The sequence below is a fragment of the Anoplopoma fimbria genome, chromosome 6 (genome assembly GCF_027596085.1).
Source record: "Anoplopoma fimbria isolate UVic2021 breed Golden Eagle Sablefish chromosome 6, Afim_UVic_2022, whole genome shotgun sequence".
In the NCBI taxonomy this organism is placed as follows: Eukaryota; Metazoa; Chordata; class Actinopteri; order Perciformes; family Anoplopomatidae; genus Anoplopoma; species Anoplopoma fimbria.
The window spans coordinates 16,740,234-16,763,711 of record NC_072454.1 but is presented as its reverse complement, the minus strand read 5'-3'; the positions used below and the strand labels follow the sequence as shown (position 1 = coordinate 16,763,711).

Sequence of the window (23,478 nt, the reverse complement as noted above, 5' to 3'; positions counted from 1 at the left end):
TATCAGTTGATTGTAGCGTGATTGATTAAAATGTTATTTCAATTTGTTTCTTGGAGTGTTAAAAGTGTAAAAAAGAGGCCCATTTTTGCTGAATCCACCCCATAATTTACTGCTGATCAGCTAATATTTCGAGCTCTAGGATGAACATACATATGGTACATAAGGACTGGAAAATCGGACCCTTATAATTAGGATGCTGTGTTTGCAAACTTGATGTTTAACTTAATATTAAAAAGTTTAAAGAGTTTTCAAAAAACTTTGAATATGTAGTTGTTTGTATAGTATGTTGTTTTTGTGTTTACATTTATAGCAAAGCAGCCAGCAGAGAGCACCAAACACCTTTAAAAATAAGTGAACTAACCAACAACCAAAGTGGACAAAGACAGCATACAAAGCCATGAAATTTCACTCAATTTTTTTTCAACAGATAAATATACAGCTCCAACATGACTTTAAACATCAAACATACATCACACTATAATGAAAATGATATTCAGTGACAGTAGTATACTCAGAACAAAAAACCCAAATAGCGGTGTGATTGACGGTGTCAACAAACATCACAGTTCAAATTCATTAAAATATTGTCAAGTGTCGGTTTCTCTGCATACAGGTTTAGCATCGGTTTAACAGATGCAGAGGGAGGACGTGAATGTGTACAGTATATGCTGTCATGCCAGTGGAATGAAATGATAAAAGTAACCATATTGGATCAATAAAAGGTTTATACAGCACAAAATCAATCATAGTGAGCCATTTAGTGTGTAAGCACTGAAGTGTGAAATTCATCTTTCTTATTGCACGACTACTGCAAAATATCTGTTTTGATATAATGAATTATAATTCCATCGTTATTGATACATTCTGCAAAACTGACATCCAAACAAACATGTTTTTTGAACATGACTTTTTTTCTTCTTGTTATTTTGCAATAAATCTCTACAAATGTATGAAATAGTTAGTATTCTTATTTCTTTAGGGACCTTTAATATAAACTTTAATTCACAATCAAACACAGCTTTTGACTCTCAAGAACATGTGGGGTAAAATTTGAGTACTGAGAAGCTGTGAACTTTAATAGTGGCAGATTTTCAGGGAGCTGACATTCCTCCATGTTGACTTAAAACGAGCTTTTCCCATGAGCCCCAAAGAGCCCGTTTCTGTGAAGTGATTGAGTGCAGCACATTCCCACCTATTTTTAGGGCATTACTCATGCCATGGGCCCCTGTAAATGACTGTAGGTGGACTCCCATCGCAGACTTTCATCTGACCGTGGAGAATAATGTATCTCATATTTCACACTAAAACCAAATGCCTAATAACATAATAGTAAAATTAAATATGGTCGGCTTAGAAGTCATGACGTATATTTATCATATCTTACAATATTTCAGTCTTCACTTGAGCCTGGAAACCTTTGGGGGTCCATTTAAAAAGTCAGCTGCATACCTGAGCATCGGATCCTTGCAGAAGCAGCTTCAGATAATTTACTCTTCTCCTGCACATTTCACTTTCAAAGCATTTGTTCATTCAAATTTGAAATGGAGAAAATCACTTTGTTACATCCGCTTTTATCGCCTACAAACAACTGTTTAAAAGCCAGACCATCACAAATGGAATGCTTATGAAAAGTCTCAAAGCTTGAAATGTGAATGTTTTATTCACAACCTCTTCAGGCGTGAATAATAAAGGAAACATGGCAAATAAAGTGTTAATAGAGACTCTACTGTTCGGTTCATTACCATATCCTGAGCTGGATCCTAATGACCTCAGAGAGCGCTTCTACTGGGCCCTCAGCACTTCTGGAACAACCCTGACAACACTAGCGGATGACACGAGGACATAGCGTTTTTCATTGTTGAATTAGCTCCGGCTTATTATCTGTGGGAGGGAGTGGGAGTCTGATGTGTAAACCAGATATTCATAAGGCAGAAATAGTACAGAAAAGATACAATCTTTCACTCCCAGAAGGAACTGAATATACAAACGATTTCAATCATATACCATACAGGACATATCTTTGGCATAAAAAGTAAAGCTATGGGGCCAAAGCATTCATCCTTATCAAACGTCAGTGCTTTTAGGAAAACATACTGGAGATACAGTATGTTTATAATGGCCTTCAAAACCCCATCTTTTCTTGAAGCCCAGATTTATACAATATGGCTTAAAGTGTATGTATAAAAATAAATTTGCTATGTAACACAGCCCTGAGGGTTTTATTGTCCACCAGTATTCATGCTGTTGCCACATCCCCGTAAGGATGTAGGTCTCCATCAACAGCTCCGCTCTCGCTGGCTGGGAGTTACGTCCTTTGAGATTGGCTGAATTCAACAGCAAGTGTCCTCTGGCAAGCCACACTGTCACCTCAGAAGCCTGTTTCCTGGACCACCACCCACACAAAAATATCAAGTCTCCAAAAAATATGGAGAATATTCTTCTCTTCCACATATGGAAGATTGAAGGGCCTGGTGCCACTGGGGCAGCTGGGCTGCGAGACCACGTGCTATTGGATGCTTCTCGACCCAATCCCTAATCTCATTGGCTCCTGTGGGACCCCCACTACAAGTCTCAGTGGTTCTTTTCCATCCAGTCCCAGCTTTCATCACTGTCCTTCCTGTTCTTTTCAGCCTCAATGATCTCTCTGTAGCGCCGACGGAAGAATCCCATCTGTCAAAGAACGAGAGAAACAAAAATGGTTTGTAGTAAGGTGCATCTGTTGTCAAATCTAACTGTAGGACTGAAAAACATCTGGTTTTGCTTATTTGAGTTCAGAACATATCACATATACTTGTTTCATTGCTGATTATTTTCCAATCATAACTTTTCTAATTAGATTTTCCTCTCTTGAGGCGGTCACTTAAAAAAAGAAAGAATCCTGTATAGGTCAGAGGATAATGTGAACATTTAGTCAGCTTTAATTTTTGTCAAATTTATGTTGTTATGTCTCACAACAAGGTAGAATACTAGTCTTTGTTTTTTTAAACATATTAAAAGGGGAGCCTTCTATTGTGTTGCAATTCTGTGGGAAGTAGTTATATTTTTGGAGTAATTGAACAAGAAAGATGTGCATGTGTAATGCATACTGATCTTTGTATGGTAATGCAGTCGATAGAACTAGGCCTACTTGTTTGTGCATTAAGGGACGCTCAGGGGTGCATTCACGGGCTCTACCGCAGACTTATTAAATTCAGCTGCAGAACAGCATCATCTTTGATGCAAAAAAAAGGATTTACATTTTCTTGTTGGACTTCTGGATTTAATTTTACATAGCATGTGAACGCAGCATTATTCAGCGGCTGACTCACAGGAGTGTCACTGAACGCACCACCAATTAGAGAGTTTATTGAAAACAGTCTCTTCTTTCAGCTGCATTATTACAATAATAACTTTTTTAATAATAATAATGGCTCAAGCGTTAAGTTCACCATGATGGATTATAACATATCTTCGAGTTACAAATATCTGGAAGTTGAGATTTATCCTGCAGAGAAAGAAATGGAAAACAATGGATGTTTGGGAGATAGGAAATTGATTTAAAACATCATGGAATGGTATGCTTTGAAAAAATTGCTGCCAGTGCAGTAAAGTATTTACATTTTAAAGTTAACAGGCTAAACAACACAAAACCACTGGCATGGACGGAGGCATCAAACCTTTCCCCTGTAGAAATATGTTGTTTCCTCAGAAAGTAATACTGTATTTAAATTTACATTTTACTACCAAGTGTAATGTAATGGAGATATAAAAGCATGGAGAGAGCAGTAGATTTTTTTGGTGTGTATCTAAACCTGGGAGCCACACTGGGTTGATGCCTCTCTCACCACGACTCCATTCATTTATCTGCATTTCACTACTAAAGGTCATTGATACAGACCTGTTCTCTCCTCAGGCATTTCCTGAAAAGAGCAATACAGGACATGTACTGCTCTTGTAAGTGGGGTTTATTTTGGCAAGGTCTGAGGACCTGGGGATCGGGGGGGCCAACATTCCAAGGTTTCATTGTGGTATTCCCGGCAGAAAATGAAGCAGTGAAAAAGAAAATATTTTTTGTGCTAACAGGGCCTCTGGACATCAGTGTAATTGCCGTTTCCCTTTTAGATTCTTCTTTCACGTGAGTGGTATGGTGTGAATTATTGTCCAGTCTGTGATTTGTCATTTTCATGGATGTTAAAGGCCCAAAGCAAGCTCTCACCCCCACCTCTTACCTCCAGCTGTCTCTGTACAACTCGATACTGTGTGGACTTTTACGCACAACGCCTGGTTGTGAAAAAGTTTGTGACAACTAACTCTTATTTACTTCAAATACTTCTAGAGAAACAAGCAGTTTTGTGAATTTGTTGACCAATGCTGTAAATTGAAAAATCCCAGTCTGTGTTCATGAGTTGTTTACCTTCCAGAGTAGCACAGCTAACAGCAAAAAGATGAGGATTCCCACCAGCAGACTGATGGCAATGATCCAGCCAACTACGTAACCCCTTGGCTCCTGACTGTGGAGAGCCTCGAACACAAGCTGAAACACAACACTTCAGTCAGTGAATCACACTCAAATACAACACACACACAAGGAGGGACACACAAGAGTAATCACCAAGTCATGATCTGCTAATGATGCAATGCAGTGCAACAATAACAACCAAGACACATCTTATATCAGTCGCTTTAGCTGTGTAACTCTTGTTTTGAATAGGCGCTACATGCAGTGAGTTTATTTTACATAGACCACATTCAATCAATCAGTCATCATAGAAAAGAAACCTAAAAACAGTCAAAGTCAATGTAGATTCAGAACCAGTGTTTACTGGACACTATTATGTTTCAAGCAGCATCGCAACAACATAATTAATGTATTACAATGAATTCTAACGAAAAATCCATATTCTTCAGCCTACGTTTCGAGCCCACCCAGGGCAGGACAATGTGCTTACTATGACCCTTGCCTTATTTGCAACAAACAGCCATGCAAAATATCCTAAAATATTCTTCATCCACATGGTAAGTTATTATTTTTAGCCAAGCTAGCAGCATTACTTGATGGATAGAAATGCCAGTCCGTTGGTCGGTCGGTCTACCACTTTTGTCAACGTTGAAATATCCAAAAAATAAGATGAATTGTCGTTCATTTCTTACAGGTATTCATGGTCTCCTGAGGATGAATCCTAACTACTTTGGTGATCCCCTGACTTTTCATCGAGGTCTAAATAAATGACCTCACCCAGTACTTTGATTATGACAAAAACCTGTAAAACTACCATTCCTTTAAGTCTCAGCTGTACTGTGTGTTTAGTGCTACTTAGCAAATGTTAGCATGCTTACTTGCAGATGCCAAATATGGTAAAAATTATAATAACCGCTAAACATAAGCATGTTATCATTGTCATTTTGAGCATGTTAGTATGCTGACATTAGCTTTAGTACAGCCCAACAAAGGCACTAGAATGGCTGAAGGCTGAGTGATGAACAAGATGTTGCAATTCCAGTTTTTATCACATTACTAAGACCATCACTGTTTCACAATAAAGTGCTCTGTGTGGGCAATCACAACACATATTCATCTTATAAGGTCACTGCTATTCATAATAATATATCTTCTACACCCTTTTTCAATTTGGGGCATCATGCCTTTAACGTTCTGAGAGTAATCTTGGGAGGCTTGGCAACTCTTAAAAAAAAAAAAAAGGCTTTTTCCACAATAAATAAGAGCTATTTAGGCTGTTTCCCATGACATGCGTGAACACTGACCTGCTGAATAATCTGTCACTGACAGCAAACTCAGTTCACTTAACCCAAAGCACACTGTAACGCTTAACTAAAAGTGGAGGGAACTACTGTCCGCTGACAAAAAACAATAATTAAAAAAAAAAATTAGCTCCAGAATTATATATCCAATATCCTTTATCATCATTTTTATTTATGTGACTTACTACTTTACTTACTTTATTAAATACTCAAACAAATCTGGTTAAAAATCTAATCTTGCAAACAATGCTGGGCCAGTTTCAGAAATGACTGAGGAATTCACAGCTTCATTGTACAGTGCTGTATGCGCCTTTGAACTTAAATATGGCATGAGATGCCAACTGTAAGCCAAGACAAAACGCAGCGGACAAGTGGAGATTAATCTCTCTGTTGAATAGTTTCCCACATTAATGCCTCCCCCTTACTCCTAGCTCAGGAATCTAACTGTTGTAATGCATGCCAAGGCGCTTGTGTGTACAGAACAGATGAAAGCTCTACTGGTCGTTGCACTCTGACTTTACCAATGTAACTTGTGCAATCAGAAAATTCTAGGAATGTCTGATTGAATGTGAAGTTCATTCAACTGCAATGCTAAGTTTGTAACTTACGTACTCACAAAAGAATCCTATCAATTTATATTTGTTTGTTTACATGTCATGGGAGATTAAAAAGTGAGCTTGTTCTGATGACTCCAATCGCCTTGTTGTGAGCGATTCAACCAGGGACCACAAATCATACTTTCCAGTGTGCACTCTAGCCAGCACGGATCCTGAGGGAAAAGGTAACAGTGTTTACTAAAACCTAGACGGGGAGGTAACAGTCTTTTGAATGAGCAAACTCACTAGGTGCTGAAAGAGCAGCTTGGTATGGACATATCCATAGCAGGTCTAAATTTTCCAAGCACGTCTGGAATTCAGGGTCAGCAGGGCTGCAGACCCGGTCAGCAGCCTAATCACTTGAGAGATCCCAATGCGAGCATGCTGGGTGCTCAATATAATCATCACATGTGATCTGGTGGCCCATTCAATCACTCAGCAAACAACGGTAGGGGGAGGGTCTGTCCTTGAGCACAGCTGAGGACCCCGAAAAGAAGCCGATAGAAGTGCCACCATACAGTAAACCCACAGGCCCCAGCTGTTCCCTGGGCTACATCAGCAGCTCAAGGATTATCTAACTACAACACAATGGATACCTAAAGATAAAAAAAAGATATGCTTATTATTGATATATTTCTGCTAGCACAGCCATGGAGTGAGTACCCTGTCCTTCAACCAGTATGCCTGGATTCATGCCTAAAATCTGCCCTGCCACAGTCCCTTTGAGCAAGATACAGCAGCATCACCAGCTGCAAACGTTCTGTTCTGCGAATTAGACTTTGATTCGTGGCAAGATAAACCGTGTAAAGGCTGTTAATCTAGACTCAGCGAAGGCAAACAAATTACAAAAATTATAATTTGCATATCTGGGTTTTCAGTGGTGATATACTCCACTACGTTCACCAGCTAATCGCTAATTTTGTTTGTCTACTGTTTGGTACTGCCAGCGGTGAGAATGAATCAAAGGGAAGCTGTGGGATGCAAAATCAAACCAATGAGCTGAGAGCTGCCAAAGCACTGAAAAGAGCTGTAGGGAACTGTAAGGTTAAAAAAATCCAAGGACCACCTTCCCAAATAAATGAGAAAAAAAACAACATGACAGAAAAAAGAGAAAAAAATAAATTGGGCTGTAAATTAGTGTTTTGTCACTGTCTGTAATGACCAAATAAATATTCTGCTTACCCTCACCCTTCACGGCCTGCCATTATAAATCCAAATTTAATGTGTTCAGGGTCATATTTCTTCACTAAATGCTCTGGAGCTTATACTTGCACAGGGTTTTCTCCCACATCACTTTTTTGTTTCAAAAACCAATTAATTTCGTGTCACTGCATCTGAATGTTAGCTACCTTGAAGTGGCAAAACACGCTTGTCTCTACCTGATGATGTCTGGTGATTGTCGTGGTGAATTCAAACGTATCCTAGTCATTGAAATTATGCATTTTAATTTGACGTTTTCCATTTATCTGAATTCTTGAGCATGTTTAGATTTGTAAATGACACTTATATATATATTTTTTATCTATCAAAACCTTTTGGCAGTACTACCGGGCCCACTAGATAGCACTCTGAAGCCCATCGCTGGGAAATAGCTGCTGTAGGGTGTGGCGATAATTCTGTGGGTTTGTCATTTTAAGCAACTACTGTCGTCATCTAACCAAAATCATTGTTTCAAGCTACTTTAAGTAGTTTTTAAACACAAAAAAGAAAATCTGGTAACAAAAGCTGCTAGATATCACTTAAATGTGATCTTAAATGTAGTTATTTTATGTGCCATAATCTACCTTTTTTGCATTCTGCAGATTTGGCGGAAATATTACAATTCCTGTAGGTAGAGGGTGAATTCACAGTTAATAATGTACTCACAGAAATGTCCTCTGGCAGGCCCAATGGCACCTCCACTGCCTTGTCATTTACTTGCACGCTGCCCCTTGTCACAAACTGGATCACAGAGGAACTGTCCTGTGGGTTAAGAGAGGGTTGATTTAAGGTTACTATTAGAATCACAACAGCGTTCAACTAAATGAAACAAGCTTCTGACATGTTTCTTACCCTCTTGAGAATTTCAGTGTTGAGTAGAAGCTTTATATCTATGCTCAGAGCTTCATCTTTTAATTGTAGGCCCAGACTGCAGGAGATTGTCATGCAAGCTCTTCCAGGGCGGTCACAGTCCTTTTAAAAAAGACAGAGAAGAAGAAACAGGGAGTGTGAGAGAACAGGAGAAAGTGTGTAGGAGAGAGAAGAATGTATGATAAACAGATGTTGCAATGACTAAATACAAAACAAAAACTGGATCCTTCACAGGGGGCGACTCTCAGTGACCTCTGCAATGTCAAAGTGCAACGTGGGGGCTGCATACTTACTAAGACTTTGCGTCCTGATTTGGTGAAGAAGGCAAAGATGGAGTGGAAGATGTTCTCTTTGTCCTTGGGGACGGTGCACGGTGTCGGGTTCCTGTGAGGGGTGCAGTTCCCTCGGCCATCGGCTACCTGAAACAGGACAGTGGGAGAGTTTGGTTGACCACTAGTGAAGTATTAGGTATAACAGAGTTGAGTAAACATAGGATTAGTGTCATTGTTGAGGAGGAAAGCAGGAGTTTGTCATGTTAATGATGAAAGATTTGGGGTTTGGAAGCAAAAATGTACACACAAGCACTTTAGTCACCTAAACTGGCCCAATCCCACTATTGTTATGAGTCTCCAGGGCTCACAGGAAGTTCTCCCCAAAAAGAAGCTGTTACCCCTCCCAGCCTGGTTTCCCATATGGAGTGATTTAGAGGTGTCTGGTTTACTGCCCAGCCCCCAGGGAACACTTCCCCTTTCCTCTCTCCTCAGTCCGACCTGAAGCTCTGGAGGTGGAAATCTCCTCTGGCCTTGCTCATTGTCCGCTCTGTTGCCACCCAGCATGTCTGAGCTTTTATTGCAGCGCTTTCTAATGTCCTCTCTTTTCCTGCTGCCGTTGCTGGTGTGAAGATTCATAGGCTGAACTCACTTTTACCGTTTTACAGGAATAGAAAATTCCTATTAAATAATGATGATTCAGGGATGTTGTACAGAAAAACTAGTACATGTGGAGTAACAGTCAGGAACTTGTATATCATGTCTGAACAAATGGAGGTCTGTATAAAATGTAAGAATATCTAGCTATAAAATATAAGTGTGCAACTGTCCGGTGTGCCATAGGCTAGACACAGTGTTAACAGCGTTAATGATGTGTATTTCCAGGCTGGGGATGGTACTGGGCAGTAGCCAGCTCTGCAGGTGTCCCATTCCCATTTCGTGCAAGCTGTCTGATCCCCTGAAAGTGATTCCAGATGGGCTCAAGGAGGGTGGGATACAGTCAACCCTGTCTGCCCATTCACAGTAAATACAATTATCAGCTTGAGCTCCCCCATGATCTACCTATATGAAAGGAGCAATGCAAGGGTTAAGAAAACATTTAAACCCAGTGGGAGTATTGTATTTCTTTATCTAAATGCAAAATGTTGTGAAACTAAATAGTTGACTAGCTTCAGTGGCAATGTCAACACTCTTGCTTAGCTTTTCACTGGCCCAGTGGTGCCTCACACTAAGCGAATTGGCCATGCCATGACAAAAAGCCCACCAGTTTAGAAGCTCTCTGTACATTAAAGTGTCCTCTGAGGTGGATACAGGCAGCTGTGCCATGAAGAGAAGCTTAGGCGTATGCAGGATAAATGAGCTAAAAATATGGCCGCCTGCAGGGGAATGAACCAATAAATAACGATTTGGTCTAGATAAATAATGTAGATAGACTGCTGTTGGCATCCACCTGTGTTTCAATGATGTGGAACATGTCAGCTCCGCTGCCAGCCAGCCGGTTGGGTATTCTGATGTCCACAGTGGAGCCAGGCAGCCTGCTGGGCCCCTTGTTTATGGCCTGGAACCATATCACACGGAGACGGGAAAAGATGGAGACAAAGGGAGAGAAAAGTGAATATAAAGAGAAGCATTTCTAGATACTGAATATCCTACATGGTCTCTGTTAGCAGTACCTGGAAAGTGAGATTAAGAGGCTGAAAGTTACACTCCATGTCTTCCAACTGTACGTAGCGAGAGGCATCGATGTAGTTTCCATACACGAAGGAGGTCGGTGTCACCACACTGCAGACAACAGACAATGTGCAGCAGAGAGATTGAAAGATGATGCATTCACAGTAACTATTTATTAAAATGCCAACAGAAATAACCTTAAAAATAGCCTCATGAACATCTCTGGCTTCAGTCATGTTATTAGCCGAACAGCAGAGTTTTCTTAAGCAGTTGAGATATGATTCAGATGAGTCCAGCTTTGCTCTGAAGCCTCCCCTCACATTAAAGAGAGCACACACAGCAGCTTTATCAGATGTCAGACTTCTGCAGGATTTGGGCTGTTTTATATCTCTTTCCCTTCTCTGTGGAGCAGAGCTATGATAAAGCCTTCAGAGATAAGGCGTTTCAAGTTGACATGCTCCATAAGGACAAAAACACTCCCTATCCTCCCAGCAGCAAACAGATGGAAAACCAGTTCAAGCCTGTTTCAGCTTAAAGTTTGTATAAAATTAACTACACTGTTATGGTTCTTCTTGTTCTTACCCAGTAATAGTCGTGTCAGTCTCATGAACCAGAGGGATGGACATATCCAAACTGTTGTCAGAGAGGATGTGCTCAGGATTGGCGCTGCAACAAACAAGGAACAATAAAGTTATTCAGTCATTTTGTAAATCAATTAATTTACGGTATACAAGATTAAACCCCACAAACTCCCACGAAAAACTGTGGTTCTGCGGGGCATAAGGTTCAGCGTATTTAAGGGGAAAAAATCTGCAAATTTTAATTTACAGGTAACAAAAAAAACTATTGTTAGTTATGCACTAAAATGTGAGACTCTTAAGACTCACCTTTTTGCTTGAACTAAGAACTGCAATGTGTCATTTTCCCCAGAGAGCTGACTCGTGTCAAAAATCACTGCAAAATGATACTGGGGAGAAAAAGACACAATAAAGCATCGGTTCTGCAAACAATGCAATTCTGACATTATGCAATTAGTTTTTTCTTGGTTTGAACTACCTTAGTCTGCGCTCTCATGAAAGGAAATCCCACGCTGCATTTGAGGAAGTCCAAATCAACAAGTCCACAGGAAATACCCTTCTCTTCCTGCAAAAAGACAGATAGACAGAGAGTGAGAGGAGGTGATAGAGACAGACAGACTGGAGACAGAGTGGGAGATACGAGACACAAAGAGGAAGACGAAGTAGACAAGACGCAGACTGTGATAGGGAACACTAGTTTTGATAAGTTACCAAGCAAAAAGTCCTCAACAAAGTCTTTGGGTGGTAAAATAAATGCAAATATCATAGAAAACGTTATTAACGATATATGCACGGCTAAATGCAACAGTATAACCTCTACTGCAGCTTTAAAACCACACATAGACACACACACACACACACACACACACACTGCCAACATTAACAGTAAGATCAAAGTTTATTGTTAGAAACAGACTTCTATATGTAAAAGAATAGGTTTTCATATTTTATTGAAGTTCTAAATTAGGTTAAAAGAAGAATGTATAAAAGCAGCGATGGCACACACACATCTGAGCGGGTGGGTAATTGGACAACCTCCAGGCTGTGTGTTTGGAAGCTTGTCTAAACAATACGGAGCTTCACCGGCTGCGCTGTGTAAACACTTGGGCCTTGACCCTACGAGGAGTAAGAATTCTTTTAGCGAGAGTTCACTAAGAGGCTGTCGGCTGAGCTTGTGTGCTTGGAGCATGAAAGAGTGCAGAAATTATTCATGACCATGTTAAAAAAAAAAAAAAAAAAGACAGACTAGAGCTCCTGGAACATTCTGCAGGGGGCTTAATGTAAGTCATACAAGACTTCTGCATGCATCGGCTGCTGTCCAGTTTGGGCTTGTGTTTATAACATGTTTCCAAAAGTGATAAAGAAAAGAGGTGTGAAGGTTGTCTCTGCTGACATATTTAAAGGTAGACATCCATCCACAGTATCATCCACACCGACATTCCCCTTATTCAGCAGAGTCCCAGTGCAAATCCAGGGTGTGGCTGCTCCCTCAATCTTCATTAAGTCAGCTTAAATAAGCAGCGCTGCCCTTTGCATGGAGACTGTGGCGAGCCCTGTAGGGGGGTAAGGGACCCCAGCATAACTGCCAATGATGGAATTTCCTCTATTTCCTGTATTCCTTCATGCTGCTGCGCAAACACTGCCTATCCCATGGGACTGGGCAGGATTGGGGAAGTCAGCCTGTTTACCCATCATCCACCTGGCAGCTCTTGAGAGAGAGCATAGCACTCGGACATATGGCCTGTTGTGCCTCCAACAGGGAGAGAGTGACAAAGTCTGTTTGTTCAGCACTTCTTCACTTTCTTTCTCTTGTCTTTCTCTGTGGGGAACAAATACACGCTGGGATTTTCACAAATGGCAGGCCCACTAAATTTCACCAGGATTGTTTACCCTGCTTTAGTGTCGGCTGAAGCCTCTACTGGAGTAGATCATCAGCGTGGATGAAAACACACAGGAGGCCCATTTTCTGCATGCCTCTATCTGTCGCCATCCACTTCGGTATTAATACATTTGGCTCTACTTCGGTCTACCTTTTCCAAGTCAGTGTCATTGCCTGCTTCACACTTTACACATAGGTATGAGGATTAAGATCTACCTTTGGCTTACATAGCATGTGCAAAGCTGCGTCTCTCAGCCAAGAAAGTCAGCGACCACTGACAATTCACAACTTTACACATTTCAGTTGCTTTCCCACTTTCTGCACTTTTAACCATGTTCATCTGTTCCAACTGTTACACCAGGGATCAGTGGTGGAAGAAGTATTCCTATCCGCTTTATAAGTAAAAGTAGTATTGCCAAACCATAATAATACTCCATTAAAAGTAAAATTAGCAATTTCAGTATTATCAGCAAAATGTACTTAAAGTATAAGAAATAAAAGCACTCATTCTGCAGAATGGCCCCTTTCAGAGTGATGTATATATACACTGATTATAAAATATGTCACTTTGCATACAATTGTTATATGGTAACATTTTGTATATCATTAATGGACAAACACCTATACATATTATGGTGTTGATTTCAAACATCACACTGCCTAACTACCTAAAAACTTGCATTTTAATATTGCTAACTCTTTTGAGATCGCTGGGTGGTTTTACCTAATAAGTCATAATTTTTAAGTTTTGTGGGTAAAGTCATAATCTGCAAAGTGGCGCCTAACTATAGCTTTGAGGTAAATTAAGTGGAGCAAAATAATGACTTCTAAAATGGAGCGGGGTAGAAGTATAAACCACTGGCCCAAAACCTCTACTACAAAGAAAACAGCTAGAACTAACAATTCAAACATTTCACAGATAAAAAGAAAAAAGAAAAAACAGAAGCCGGTGTCTCTGAATCCCATGATAGTGAAAGCAGTGCTCCTGAAACCAATTCACCTCCACAGCTTTCTGACAGCTTGTGTTCCAAGAACAACAGACAGATAACACTCCCCACACTCAAATATGAGGGGGGGGGAGCGCAAGTTCACGCTTAGCTCACTGGAGAAAAAGCCTCAGGGGAGGGTTGGAACTTAACTTTGCAAAAAGGGGTCACACCATCACCTCAGACTTCAACAGTAGTAATTAGAAATGTCTCATTGAGCATACGGCAGTAAATCTGCTCGGTGGCCTCTTTGTCATCTCTTCATACTGTTCACTTCCTGCTCCCTTTCTGCAGTGGGCCACCCTGACTTATCAGGTTCCTGAGCAAAATGAGCCTCTGTGGCTACTGGTAACCTGATACTTAATTAGTTCATTAGATTAGCTATGAAACTCAAACTGAAACACTGTTTTCCTAATATACGCCTGCAGCATGTATTCTATTACAATTCAATTTCAGCTTTGTTGGGGGGGGTTTAAATCATGTCATAGGTTAGGTGCTTTACAGAGATGATCCTATCCATCACAGGGGTTCAAAACCCAGCTGGAAGATAAACATAAGGTCCATTATGAGGGCAAAAGCCTTAATGATGAATAGTGTCCCCGGTAACATCTGCTGAGCCGGTGCAAACTAGTGTCAGAGCGCTCAGACTGACGTGGCGTCTCTTTCAGGCTGTGAGCGGACCTGTTGGCCTCTTTGCAACAAGTGAGCGAACAGACGTGAGCAGAGGCAGAGGTGGCTGCTGCAAAACCCATCCACATACAGCACAGCGCGGTCTCCAGGAAAATCTCTCAGGTTTAATGTGGGATGGCAGTGGGTGGATATTTCTTTAACAGAGACGGAGTGCTGAAATTGTTTTCTGCTAGAGGTCAAAGAGTGTGATGAGCATACCTGATCAGTAACCCCATAAAGGTCAGTCATAATCCTCACTTCACATACCTGCATTAAATATATGGCCCCTTTTTTTTTTTACATGAGTAATGTGATTTGAACGGTCAAGCTTGTGGGAATATGAGGCATGTGTGTTCTGATTGGTTCTCATCCACACAGCTCATACATTGTTGACATGGTGTGTCTGCTTTGAATGAGTCAGAGAAGCGTGTGACAGATCAGCCAGAGGAACTGTGAGATAGGACAGCTGCTGCTGCTCTCCTGCTCTTTATCCTTCCATCTGCAGGGCTGCCTACACAGTTTCGACAAAGCTTTATGTTCATCTGTCTCCTTGCAGGTCTGGCTTTTTGTATGCTTCACTGTTTAGACTACGCTCCTGACATGGAATCAGTCCTTTTAAATCCTTTAGAATATTTACATCTCAGTGGAAAACTTATGATATTCAGTTTTATGTATGTAAAAAAAATGTGGCTCGAGGTCCACTTTATCCACATCTTTTCAGCCAAATAACCAAATACATTTCAGAAACAAACATGTGTACTGCAGTAAATAAACAGCAGATACATGAAGAGCAACAAGAGTTACAAACCTTCTGCCAGAAGTTGATGTAGAAAACTTCTCTGGAGAAGTTGAAGTAGATGTTGGTGTCGTAGGCGTCGTCCCCAGCGTTAGAGATGGTCAGGTTTAAAGAGACGTTCTTCACTCCTCCGAGGGCCAAATGGGGTTTGCTATACAACCTGATGGGAACATAAAGTAAACAATGCATGTCAGAGAATAAATAAGCTTCTTATGACAACTTTGGGATGTAACAGGAGGAGCAGTAAGCAAAGTTTTTTATCAACAACAAATCTAAGTTTGTTATATTTTGAAATTTTTGCTTTAAAAGTTAACAAAGAGTGGCCTTAAAATTCTTGTTTTTGGAACATGTAAAAGATTACTCCTGCTTACCATGACACACACATGCTGTCACTAAACGTACAAAGAGAAAAAATTACACAATAAAAAGACAGGGAACTCCCAAAGTATGGAACAACATATGGATATCCTCCAAGCATGCGTCATGGTTCCACTACCCACACCCACATGGCCTATGACGTCAGCTTGCTTCCTCAGTACTGAAGAAAAAGCCAAGACAGGGGAATGGATCTACACTCTCAAGGAAGTCAAAGTTTTTTACCCAGAGAGCAACAGTTTCCCATGAAGCCTCAGGTCTGCAGCACAGTCGTCTGAGAGGCAGTTCTTCTCGAACCAAGTCTAAAGAAGAAACAGTAAAGTACATAGTTCATATGACCTCATGCCGTCATGCACTGAACACACCAACTCCACATTCAGACTAGGGGGCAGTATTGTGTTGTTGATGAAGCTATCGAGGAGATTTATTTTATATAGGAAGGCCAAAATCTTTACTCTTCTTGGTCTCTCTTTTAATCAGTCAGATGATGGTCTTTGGTTTAACGCTAAATCATGAAAGGAAACTTAAGTCAAGCAGTAAAGTTTGCTGTAAGGTTGACGAGATTCAGATAAATGGAATCTGTAGGTGCTGAAAGATGCAAATCCCTCCATTTTACAAGAAGTGCAGACAGTGGGGAAACACATGTGGGGCAGGTTAGAGGTGGTTGCAAAGAAAATAAATGAATCTGTCTTTTTGGATTCCATTCAAGAAAAGCTAACACAGACAATAATAAGCTGGTAAGCCACACCAAATCATTATAACCTCAATTTGAGCTATTTCCTTCATTCTTTCTGTGGTCCAAGGGAAGAAACAAATTTGTTCTTTTATAATCAATTGAAGAGATGAACTAGAATTTGAATTAGGTGAAAATAACTGCTGTGTTAGAGTGATCATCCTTTTAACCTCATCTGTTGCCGCACGCCTGAACCAAAGCATTACTATACCAAATATGATGAGGTATCTAAATAATTCATAAAAATACATCAAAACTGAAATTAAAAGGTTTAAATGCAACAGCAACAAATTCTCTGTGATCCTCATTTTCTTACTCAGAAAAATTAAATATGTACTTCATTGGCCAGAGTGTTTTTTTTTCATCAATAGCAACTTCAATCATCTATTGCATATCAAAGTCCATCCACAGGAAAATAAATGTCCAATGATCAGTGTAAATTTTGAATTATCACCCTCCTCCACCACCACCACCATATTAAGATCCTTTTCTCTGGTAATTTACATTAACCACAGAAAATCAGACATTGAGAGGCCCTGAAAACTTTGGCACCTTAACATAAGAGAATTTCTACTTCCAAACACCATATAATTTCATCTCAAAGTTTTACCTCGTTCCTCGCTGCGATCTTGTTTCCTTTTCTCCATCTTAGCACAGGAGTGAGAGCGGGCAGATCTCGCTCCTGGTGTCCCGACAGTACATGCTTCCCCAGGCTGTAAGCCACCTCGAACGTGATGGCTGTGAACACGTCCTTTACATCTTTCTGCAGAGAACACAAACAACAAGGCTATTGCAAAGAAATTTGTCCAACCATAGACACAAAACTATTCAAACTAATTTGAAACCTCAAAGAAATAAGTGTCATGCGACAGCCTGGGTGATTATGGTTATTTCACATCTTTCTCCAATTGAGGCCTGGCGCACGGACTGATTACTCTGCAGATTATCGGAAGATCAGACAGTTTGGATGTGATGGTATCACTCTAATCACTCTGCAAAAGATCCACAGGGTTGAACGCAGATGTAATTATACTGATAAACTACAAAATTATCTGAATTGGTTTAAATGGACGAGTGAAACACTCTGATTAATTACTATTTATTTACTGTCACTACGCTGAAAGTAAAAGCAGGGCCACCACTAGGTTTTCAGCAAAGGAAACACACAGATCATTTTTCTTAACCTGCTGGCACTGCCTCTGAGAGATATCCTTGTGTTTTTGGCGGCTCCATCTGAGACCACAAATGAAGTGTTTGATTTGGCATCGGGTTTGGAAACAATACAGACTGAATGAAAACAGAGAGCTAAATGTGATCAAATCCCATATCTTCATTAGTTGACAGCGCTGAAAGACGTACACGGGACAAGCAGATACTGATCTCTTCTGTCCATTACAGTTAAACTCAGCTCTTTGAAGGCGACTTGGTGGGATCTGGCTTTGGTCTATAAGTGTATAAAAGCCAACAAGCTCCATGCAACCTGTTGCCCAGTGCCCAACTGATTGGAGCCAAACCCACAATGCAAACACAAAGGGCTTCCCTGTGTTTTCCAGTGGTCACTTAGGCCACTTGTTCTTTTGCACTTTCTCCCTTCTGTCCATTATTGCAGCATTTTCCTGTGGGCACCCACCCATCCTCTTTCCTCAGGCAGGCACTGAGCCAGTCTGGGCTTTGAACACATCACCAGTGCAGTGGAGAACCCACCCAACTCATCAACAGTGAGAGAGTTAAAGCAGGAAAGAGCAGAAGTTAGTGCAGGACATGAATAGACATTTGGGAAATGGTGCTGCACACAGATAAAGACATGGACCAAAAAATATTTTTGTAGAGATATTCTGTTGTTATTTAATTGGCTCTAGCACTGATAGTTGAAAATGTATTTTCATTATCATTTAATCTTGATTAATCATGTCATTTATGAAATTTCCCAACTCCTCAATTTGATTGTTTGTCGACCAACAGCCCAAAACCCAAAGGTATACATTACATTTACATTACAGTCATTTAGCAGACGCTTTTATCCAAAGCGACTTACAATCAGTAGTATATTACATATCATTCACCCATTCACACACTGATGACAGGCTACCATGCAAGGTGCCACCATCAGACTCTAACTAACATTCATGCAACATCCAGTCCACACCGATGGCAAGCCTTCGGGAGCAACTTGGGGTTAAGTGTCTTGCCCAAGGCCAAAGCCGGGTATTGAACCACCGACCCTCTGATTGGAGAACTACCTTGCTCTCCACTACACCACAGCCCACAAGTCAAGAAAAACAGCACATAGTTAGAGAATAATTTTGTTAATCAACAAATCAAATAATTCACTAACTGCTTCAGCTCTAACTGAAAATGACAACATTAGTTGGCCAGTACTGGTCAACAGTTGAGGCTGAGTACAGCAGATGCAAGAGGTTGACCTCACATCCTTTACTGGCCTGCGGTTCATGCCTCATTAGACTTATAGAGACTGTGTTGTTCTAGTAGTATGTCGGCTCAGCTGGGAGGTAACATGACACAATGTTGTAGTCAGTGCTGGAATACTATGTGAGGCACCAGTGAAGCCCTCAGCCTCAATAGCCATTAAAGCAGAATGCTTGAAATGGCCCCTGTCCGTTGGCCTCTGAGTGAACTGACCCCCTGGGACTTGACTGTCACAAACTCCCACCGCTTATTTTTGTGGTGTTTTTGAACAATCTAGAGTGTCCTTTGTCTTGCAAGTAAATAGGCCTAATCTTTCCATTAAACTAGTATGCTGTGGATTTTAAACAGAGCATCTATTATTGTGCACATACAGGATCACTTTCATCTTGAAACACAGCTAACTAACTGGAGAGCTCTCAAGACTCACAGCAAGCTCACATTAGAAGTGCCGGAGGCCATTCGGTAACACTTGGCCTCAGCTTTTATTATCCCTTGATCAATGCTGCCAATTGCCACACCAATGTCCACACCCCAGGCCGAGTCACCTACTCCCTCCTGGTCCTGCCCTTAATTCCTGTATTTTTGGAACAGAGGAGTTCCTGAGGTCCAGCTGAGAAAGACACAGGCTAGTGTTAACTGCCTGCTACCTATAACTTTATGGAAAGAAACGCAACAACTGATCCTTACATGATGGTGAAGCTTGTGACTGGTCATTCTCTTCTGTAAAGCTTACACTGTGTTAATCCTCATTTAGATATAGAGGCAGCAGGGTGAGTCCATGATCAGATAGACCCAAAGCCCATTACAATGAACGTGGATTTATGAAACTACAGGTTAATATCAGTTTTTGCCTATTTTAAAGCAATAGTATATGGCATGTGAAAGAAGGAATAATACATGTGTCCTCTTAGAATTCAAATAAAATACAAATACACGTTTTCACTTATTTACACAGTGGTTGTATGTGTGAGCTTGATGCACATATTTATTATATTTTTTCATTCCTTGTTTTTGCTATTTACATGTATTCTATGCATATATTGTGTTATATATTGTAGCATTAAGTACATAACATACATCTTACATAGTCCTTCATTTAAATTTACAAAATCTTTTATTTCTATTTTTCTTATATTTCCTTATGCTTTTATAAGAGCAACTGTAATATACCAATTTTCCATGCTCAATTTAACACAGTCAGGGGTTTTGCTGTTTCAGCCTCACTTGGTCTTGTACGACCAGTAATTTATGCTGGCTAAAGTTAGCTAACTTTAGACACTAATGAGTCTGTTTTCTGACTTCATGAGTCCTTTCTACCTGTGCTCATTTACACTATGTTTTGGTGTTTTACTGATACACATTTTAATGGTTATATCACCACAAAACAGTTATCAAAACAAGAGATAAACACACCATAATGGAGACATGCTTATAGTTTCCTGCTTTGGGTCCCATTACATTTACTCTTTGTTGGTTTTTACTGATGATGTCTTTAAGGCAACTGACGTGATAATATCTTGAAAAATGAATGAAAATTAGATGTGCTCCAGCACTTGTGTCCGCGGTCTCACTTTACAGGCAAAATGTGTAGAAATTCAAATTTTAGAGTATGTAACAACAGCAACTTTCAGTTTATTCGCATGGCACTATTTTTGAAGTGGTTCCAGATCTCTGAATGGCCACCAACATAAGTTGTTCAAGAGTTTTAAACAGGTCTGATGCTGTGCTCATTTATGTGTATTGTGGGCCTGAAAATTGTGGATGTCATCTTCCTACATAGCTAGCTAGTTACATAGCGACACCAATGTAGCGTCAGGAAAATGGCGACAAGCGTGATTGAAATGGACGCAGTTTTGGAGGTTGTTGACAGTCGGCTTAGAGAAATAACAAACCAAATATAGATAATTCTTTGATATTTGCGAGAACTGCTCCTTGCTTCCACCTTGACTGTATTACATCAGCAAGATGAATAGATCAGTCATTTAGTCTGATTATCAGGTAGTTTGAGTCTGAAGAAAAATGACCCGGGTATTTCTGGCTGATTTGATAGTTGAGGGTTTCAAATATTAAACATAATGGCTTTACACGATGAAGGATTTTTTGTTTTCACAGTATCCTTGGAGTCGGAAATACTGCCAATAAAAAAAGGTAAATTTCCATCATGGCCACTTAGAAATAGTCTGAACCCCCTCATCATCCCACGGACAAAATCTCTTATTAATGGTTCCCGTCATACTGCAGAAATGCCAGCAAACTCAGCAGGAAGCAACTGTTTTCCAGCAGTTCACACCACATTTTGGAAACTGTAAATCTCAACTATAGGACCAAAATAAACTGCATGTTGCAGCAGTTGCAATTTTTTATGATACACTTGATACAAAGTATTCCTCCCTGTATGCATTTTCATATTAACTCACAAGATGGAAGACAGCTTGCCATTATGTATATTTTGAAAGAAAACAACTGGGATTCAAACCTTCACCTACAACATCCCCTCTCTGTGGAGCAACGTCTCTGCCAATATACTATCTCAGAGTTTATGTTCACACTCAGGACCCATTTATTTGGTGCCGCAGAGCATAACTCCCACCTTACCAACCATTCTTTCCCCTTCATTTCCCTCTCAGCTGCCTGTACGACTATTTCCCAAAGATCAATGCCTTTTGCTTGCATGTTTTAGGAGCAAAAACACTGCTAATGTATGCATTAATCTGACTTAATTTAACATATAGATTTCACCCTGAACTTGAGCTGTTCTCAAGTTATACTCTAGTGTTGCATGCTCTGACATCTCACATGTTAATCTGATCAACACGATGGCAGCGCACCAAACTGCCCCTGCATGCTCACAGAGCCGCTCCACCATGGTGGGTGCAGTTAGGATGACGTCAGGCTGCAAAAGGCTCTGATCTTCAGTTTAAACGCCTCATGCTTGGCTGAAACGCTCAAGAGCTCCTCTCTCAGCCAAACCATTGCCTTAAAAAAGTGTATAGCTTAAGCCTGGTCATGGGAAGTCTTTATTAACTTGTGAGTGAAACAAGCACACAGCACTCCTTTTTAGGACAATGGATGTTTGGATGACGTGCAGGTTGAGGCCATTTCATTCAAGGGCGAAACACCAGGGAATCTTGGTTTAAATGGAAAAGCTTTTTACTTAAGTGATGAATGGATTCAGCCTGTCAAAGGTTGGGGTTATGTGTGTAGTGAGACACACGGAGACAACTTGAAATTGAAAGTATTTACAGTAATGTCTGCAGCATATGGCAGACATGCACTTAGAGAGCTTATCTCAGCTTGTCCTTGAAAAAAGTTTTCAGTGTGTTATCTCTCTGCCAGATTGACTACAGGTCAAACTGCAGCAGCTGCTCAGTTCAGAATAAGTTAGCAGATGTTGAGAAGCCTAGAATGACAAACTGCGAAGGAATAGGAAGAAGTGTCGTCCAGTTGTTTTAGTAAACCATTTTAGAGCTGTCAGGTATGAACAGCTTCATTCTGTCTGTGGAAACGATCCTCATGCTCCTAAATCTTTGTGGTAACGTGGGTCATGACAGAAATATCAGTGTTTATCTGCTTTGACACCATAACTTCTTAAAATTACAAAACTGCAATCTCTCTTCTTAAAACAGAAAAGATTGCACATCGATAAAGAAATCCCATGACTCCTCCTCATATTTAACAGAATTCTTTTGATCCCCTTAGACTTGATTTATCTGCTATGAGCTTTACTCATATCACAACAACCGTCCGTTACATCCTGATGAAATCCCCCAAGGGGCAGCTCCTCAGTTCTGACTGCTGTTGCCAGTGATGCAAAAAAAACTGATTGAATAACTTCCTTCAAGAACATTTTCAAGGTCCACTTAGTGAGAAAGAGTGCATCTGCCTCTAAACCTGGTGACTTGTTATTGTTATGCTCTTTATGTGCTTTTCCTGTTGTTGTTTTCTTTAAGTGCGCCTGGATTGTTCAGTTCCTGCATCCACCACTTCGCCCTCATAGCCTTGTCAATTCAAATGAGGTGTTCGTCTGCCTCTTGTTATTTTTGTGGTTATTTTTGTCAATTTACGTTTACTTTTGTCATGTTTCTGGTCTTATTTTAGTATTATGTAATTTTCTGGACATTTGGGGGCAGCAGAATAAGCTGTTAACCCAACACTGACACATTATCACCTAATAAAGGTTATATTGTATGAGCAATTAGTTGGTTATTTACACATCAGGCAGACAGGGAGTAACATTTGCATTCATGTAGAGTGGTGTTTCCGGCGAATGTAAGTTCACTATTAACTCTCCTATTAACTCTCCTATTAGCTCTATTTTTTGTCTCCTGAGGGAAATATCTGGCTGTTTAAGTGCTAAATGCTCCTGTCTGCTGTTTGGTGATGGGCATCTGGTGGACAGTCAGTCTATTAGCGTTTTCACTGAAAACAGCTGCCTGCTGCTGCTGCTGAAAACGACACTGATGAGACCAGTGAGAGTGGACCAGAACTTAACAACTAAAGTTGTGGGTTGTAAACATGGTAGCAAACAGTTGCTTATTTGCACACCGAGCAGTTAAAAATAACTATTATCTTTCATTAGGAGTCCTGTTTCTTATGAATGTTAAGTCCAACATACACTCACTTTTAGCTCTGTTTTTGGTCTCTACCAACGCACGAGTGAACTACGTGGCTCTTTAGCTTCTAAATGGAG

The 23,478-nt window shown here is 40.4% G+C and overlaps 1 protein-coding gene across 1 annotated transcript in view; it reads right to left on the bottom strand.

Moving 5' to 3' along the window:
- Nucleotides 1–398: 398 nt before the first annotated feature.
- Nucleotides 399–23,478, bottom strand: part of itga9 (integrin, alpha 9) — a 47,447-nt gene continuing 24,367 nt past the window's right edge. Inside the window, exons 16-28 of the mRNA XM_054600094.1 lie at nucleotides 16,972–17,124; nucleotides 15,854–15,930; nucleotides 15,266–15,413; nucleotides 11,402–11,488; nucleotides 11,233–11,312; nucleotides 10,928–11,011; nucleotides 10,348–10,456; nucleotides 10,125–10,232; nucleotides 8,699–8,824; nucleotides 8,388–8,507; nucleotides 8,202–8,297; nucleotides 4,394–4,513; nucleotides 399–2,670 (exon numbers count right to left, since the gene is read on the bottom strand). Coding sequence (XP_054456069.1) covers nucleotides 2,572–2,670; nucleotides 4,394–4,513; nucleotides 8,202–8,297; nucleotides 8,388–8,507; nucleotides 8,699–8,824; nucleotides 10,125–10,232; nucleotides 10,348–10,456; nucleotides 10,928–11,011; nucleotides 11,233–11,312; nucleotides 11,402–11,488; nucleotides 15,266–15,413; nucleotides 15,854–15,930; nucleotides 16,972–17,124 — 1,407 coding nt within the window. The 3' untranslated portion in view covers nucleotides 399–2,571. The remainder of the gene's footprint in view (nucleotides 2,671–4,393; nucleotides 4,514–8,201; nucleotides 8,298–8,387; nucleotides 8,508–8,698; nucleotides 8,825–10,124; nucleotides 10,233–10,347; nucleotides 10,457–10,927; nucleotides 11,012–11,232; nucleotides 11,313–11,401; nucleotides 11,489–15,265; nucleotides 15,414–15,853; nucleotides 15,931–16,971; nucleotides 17,125–23,478) is intronic.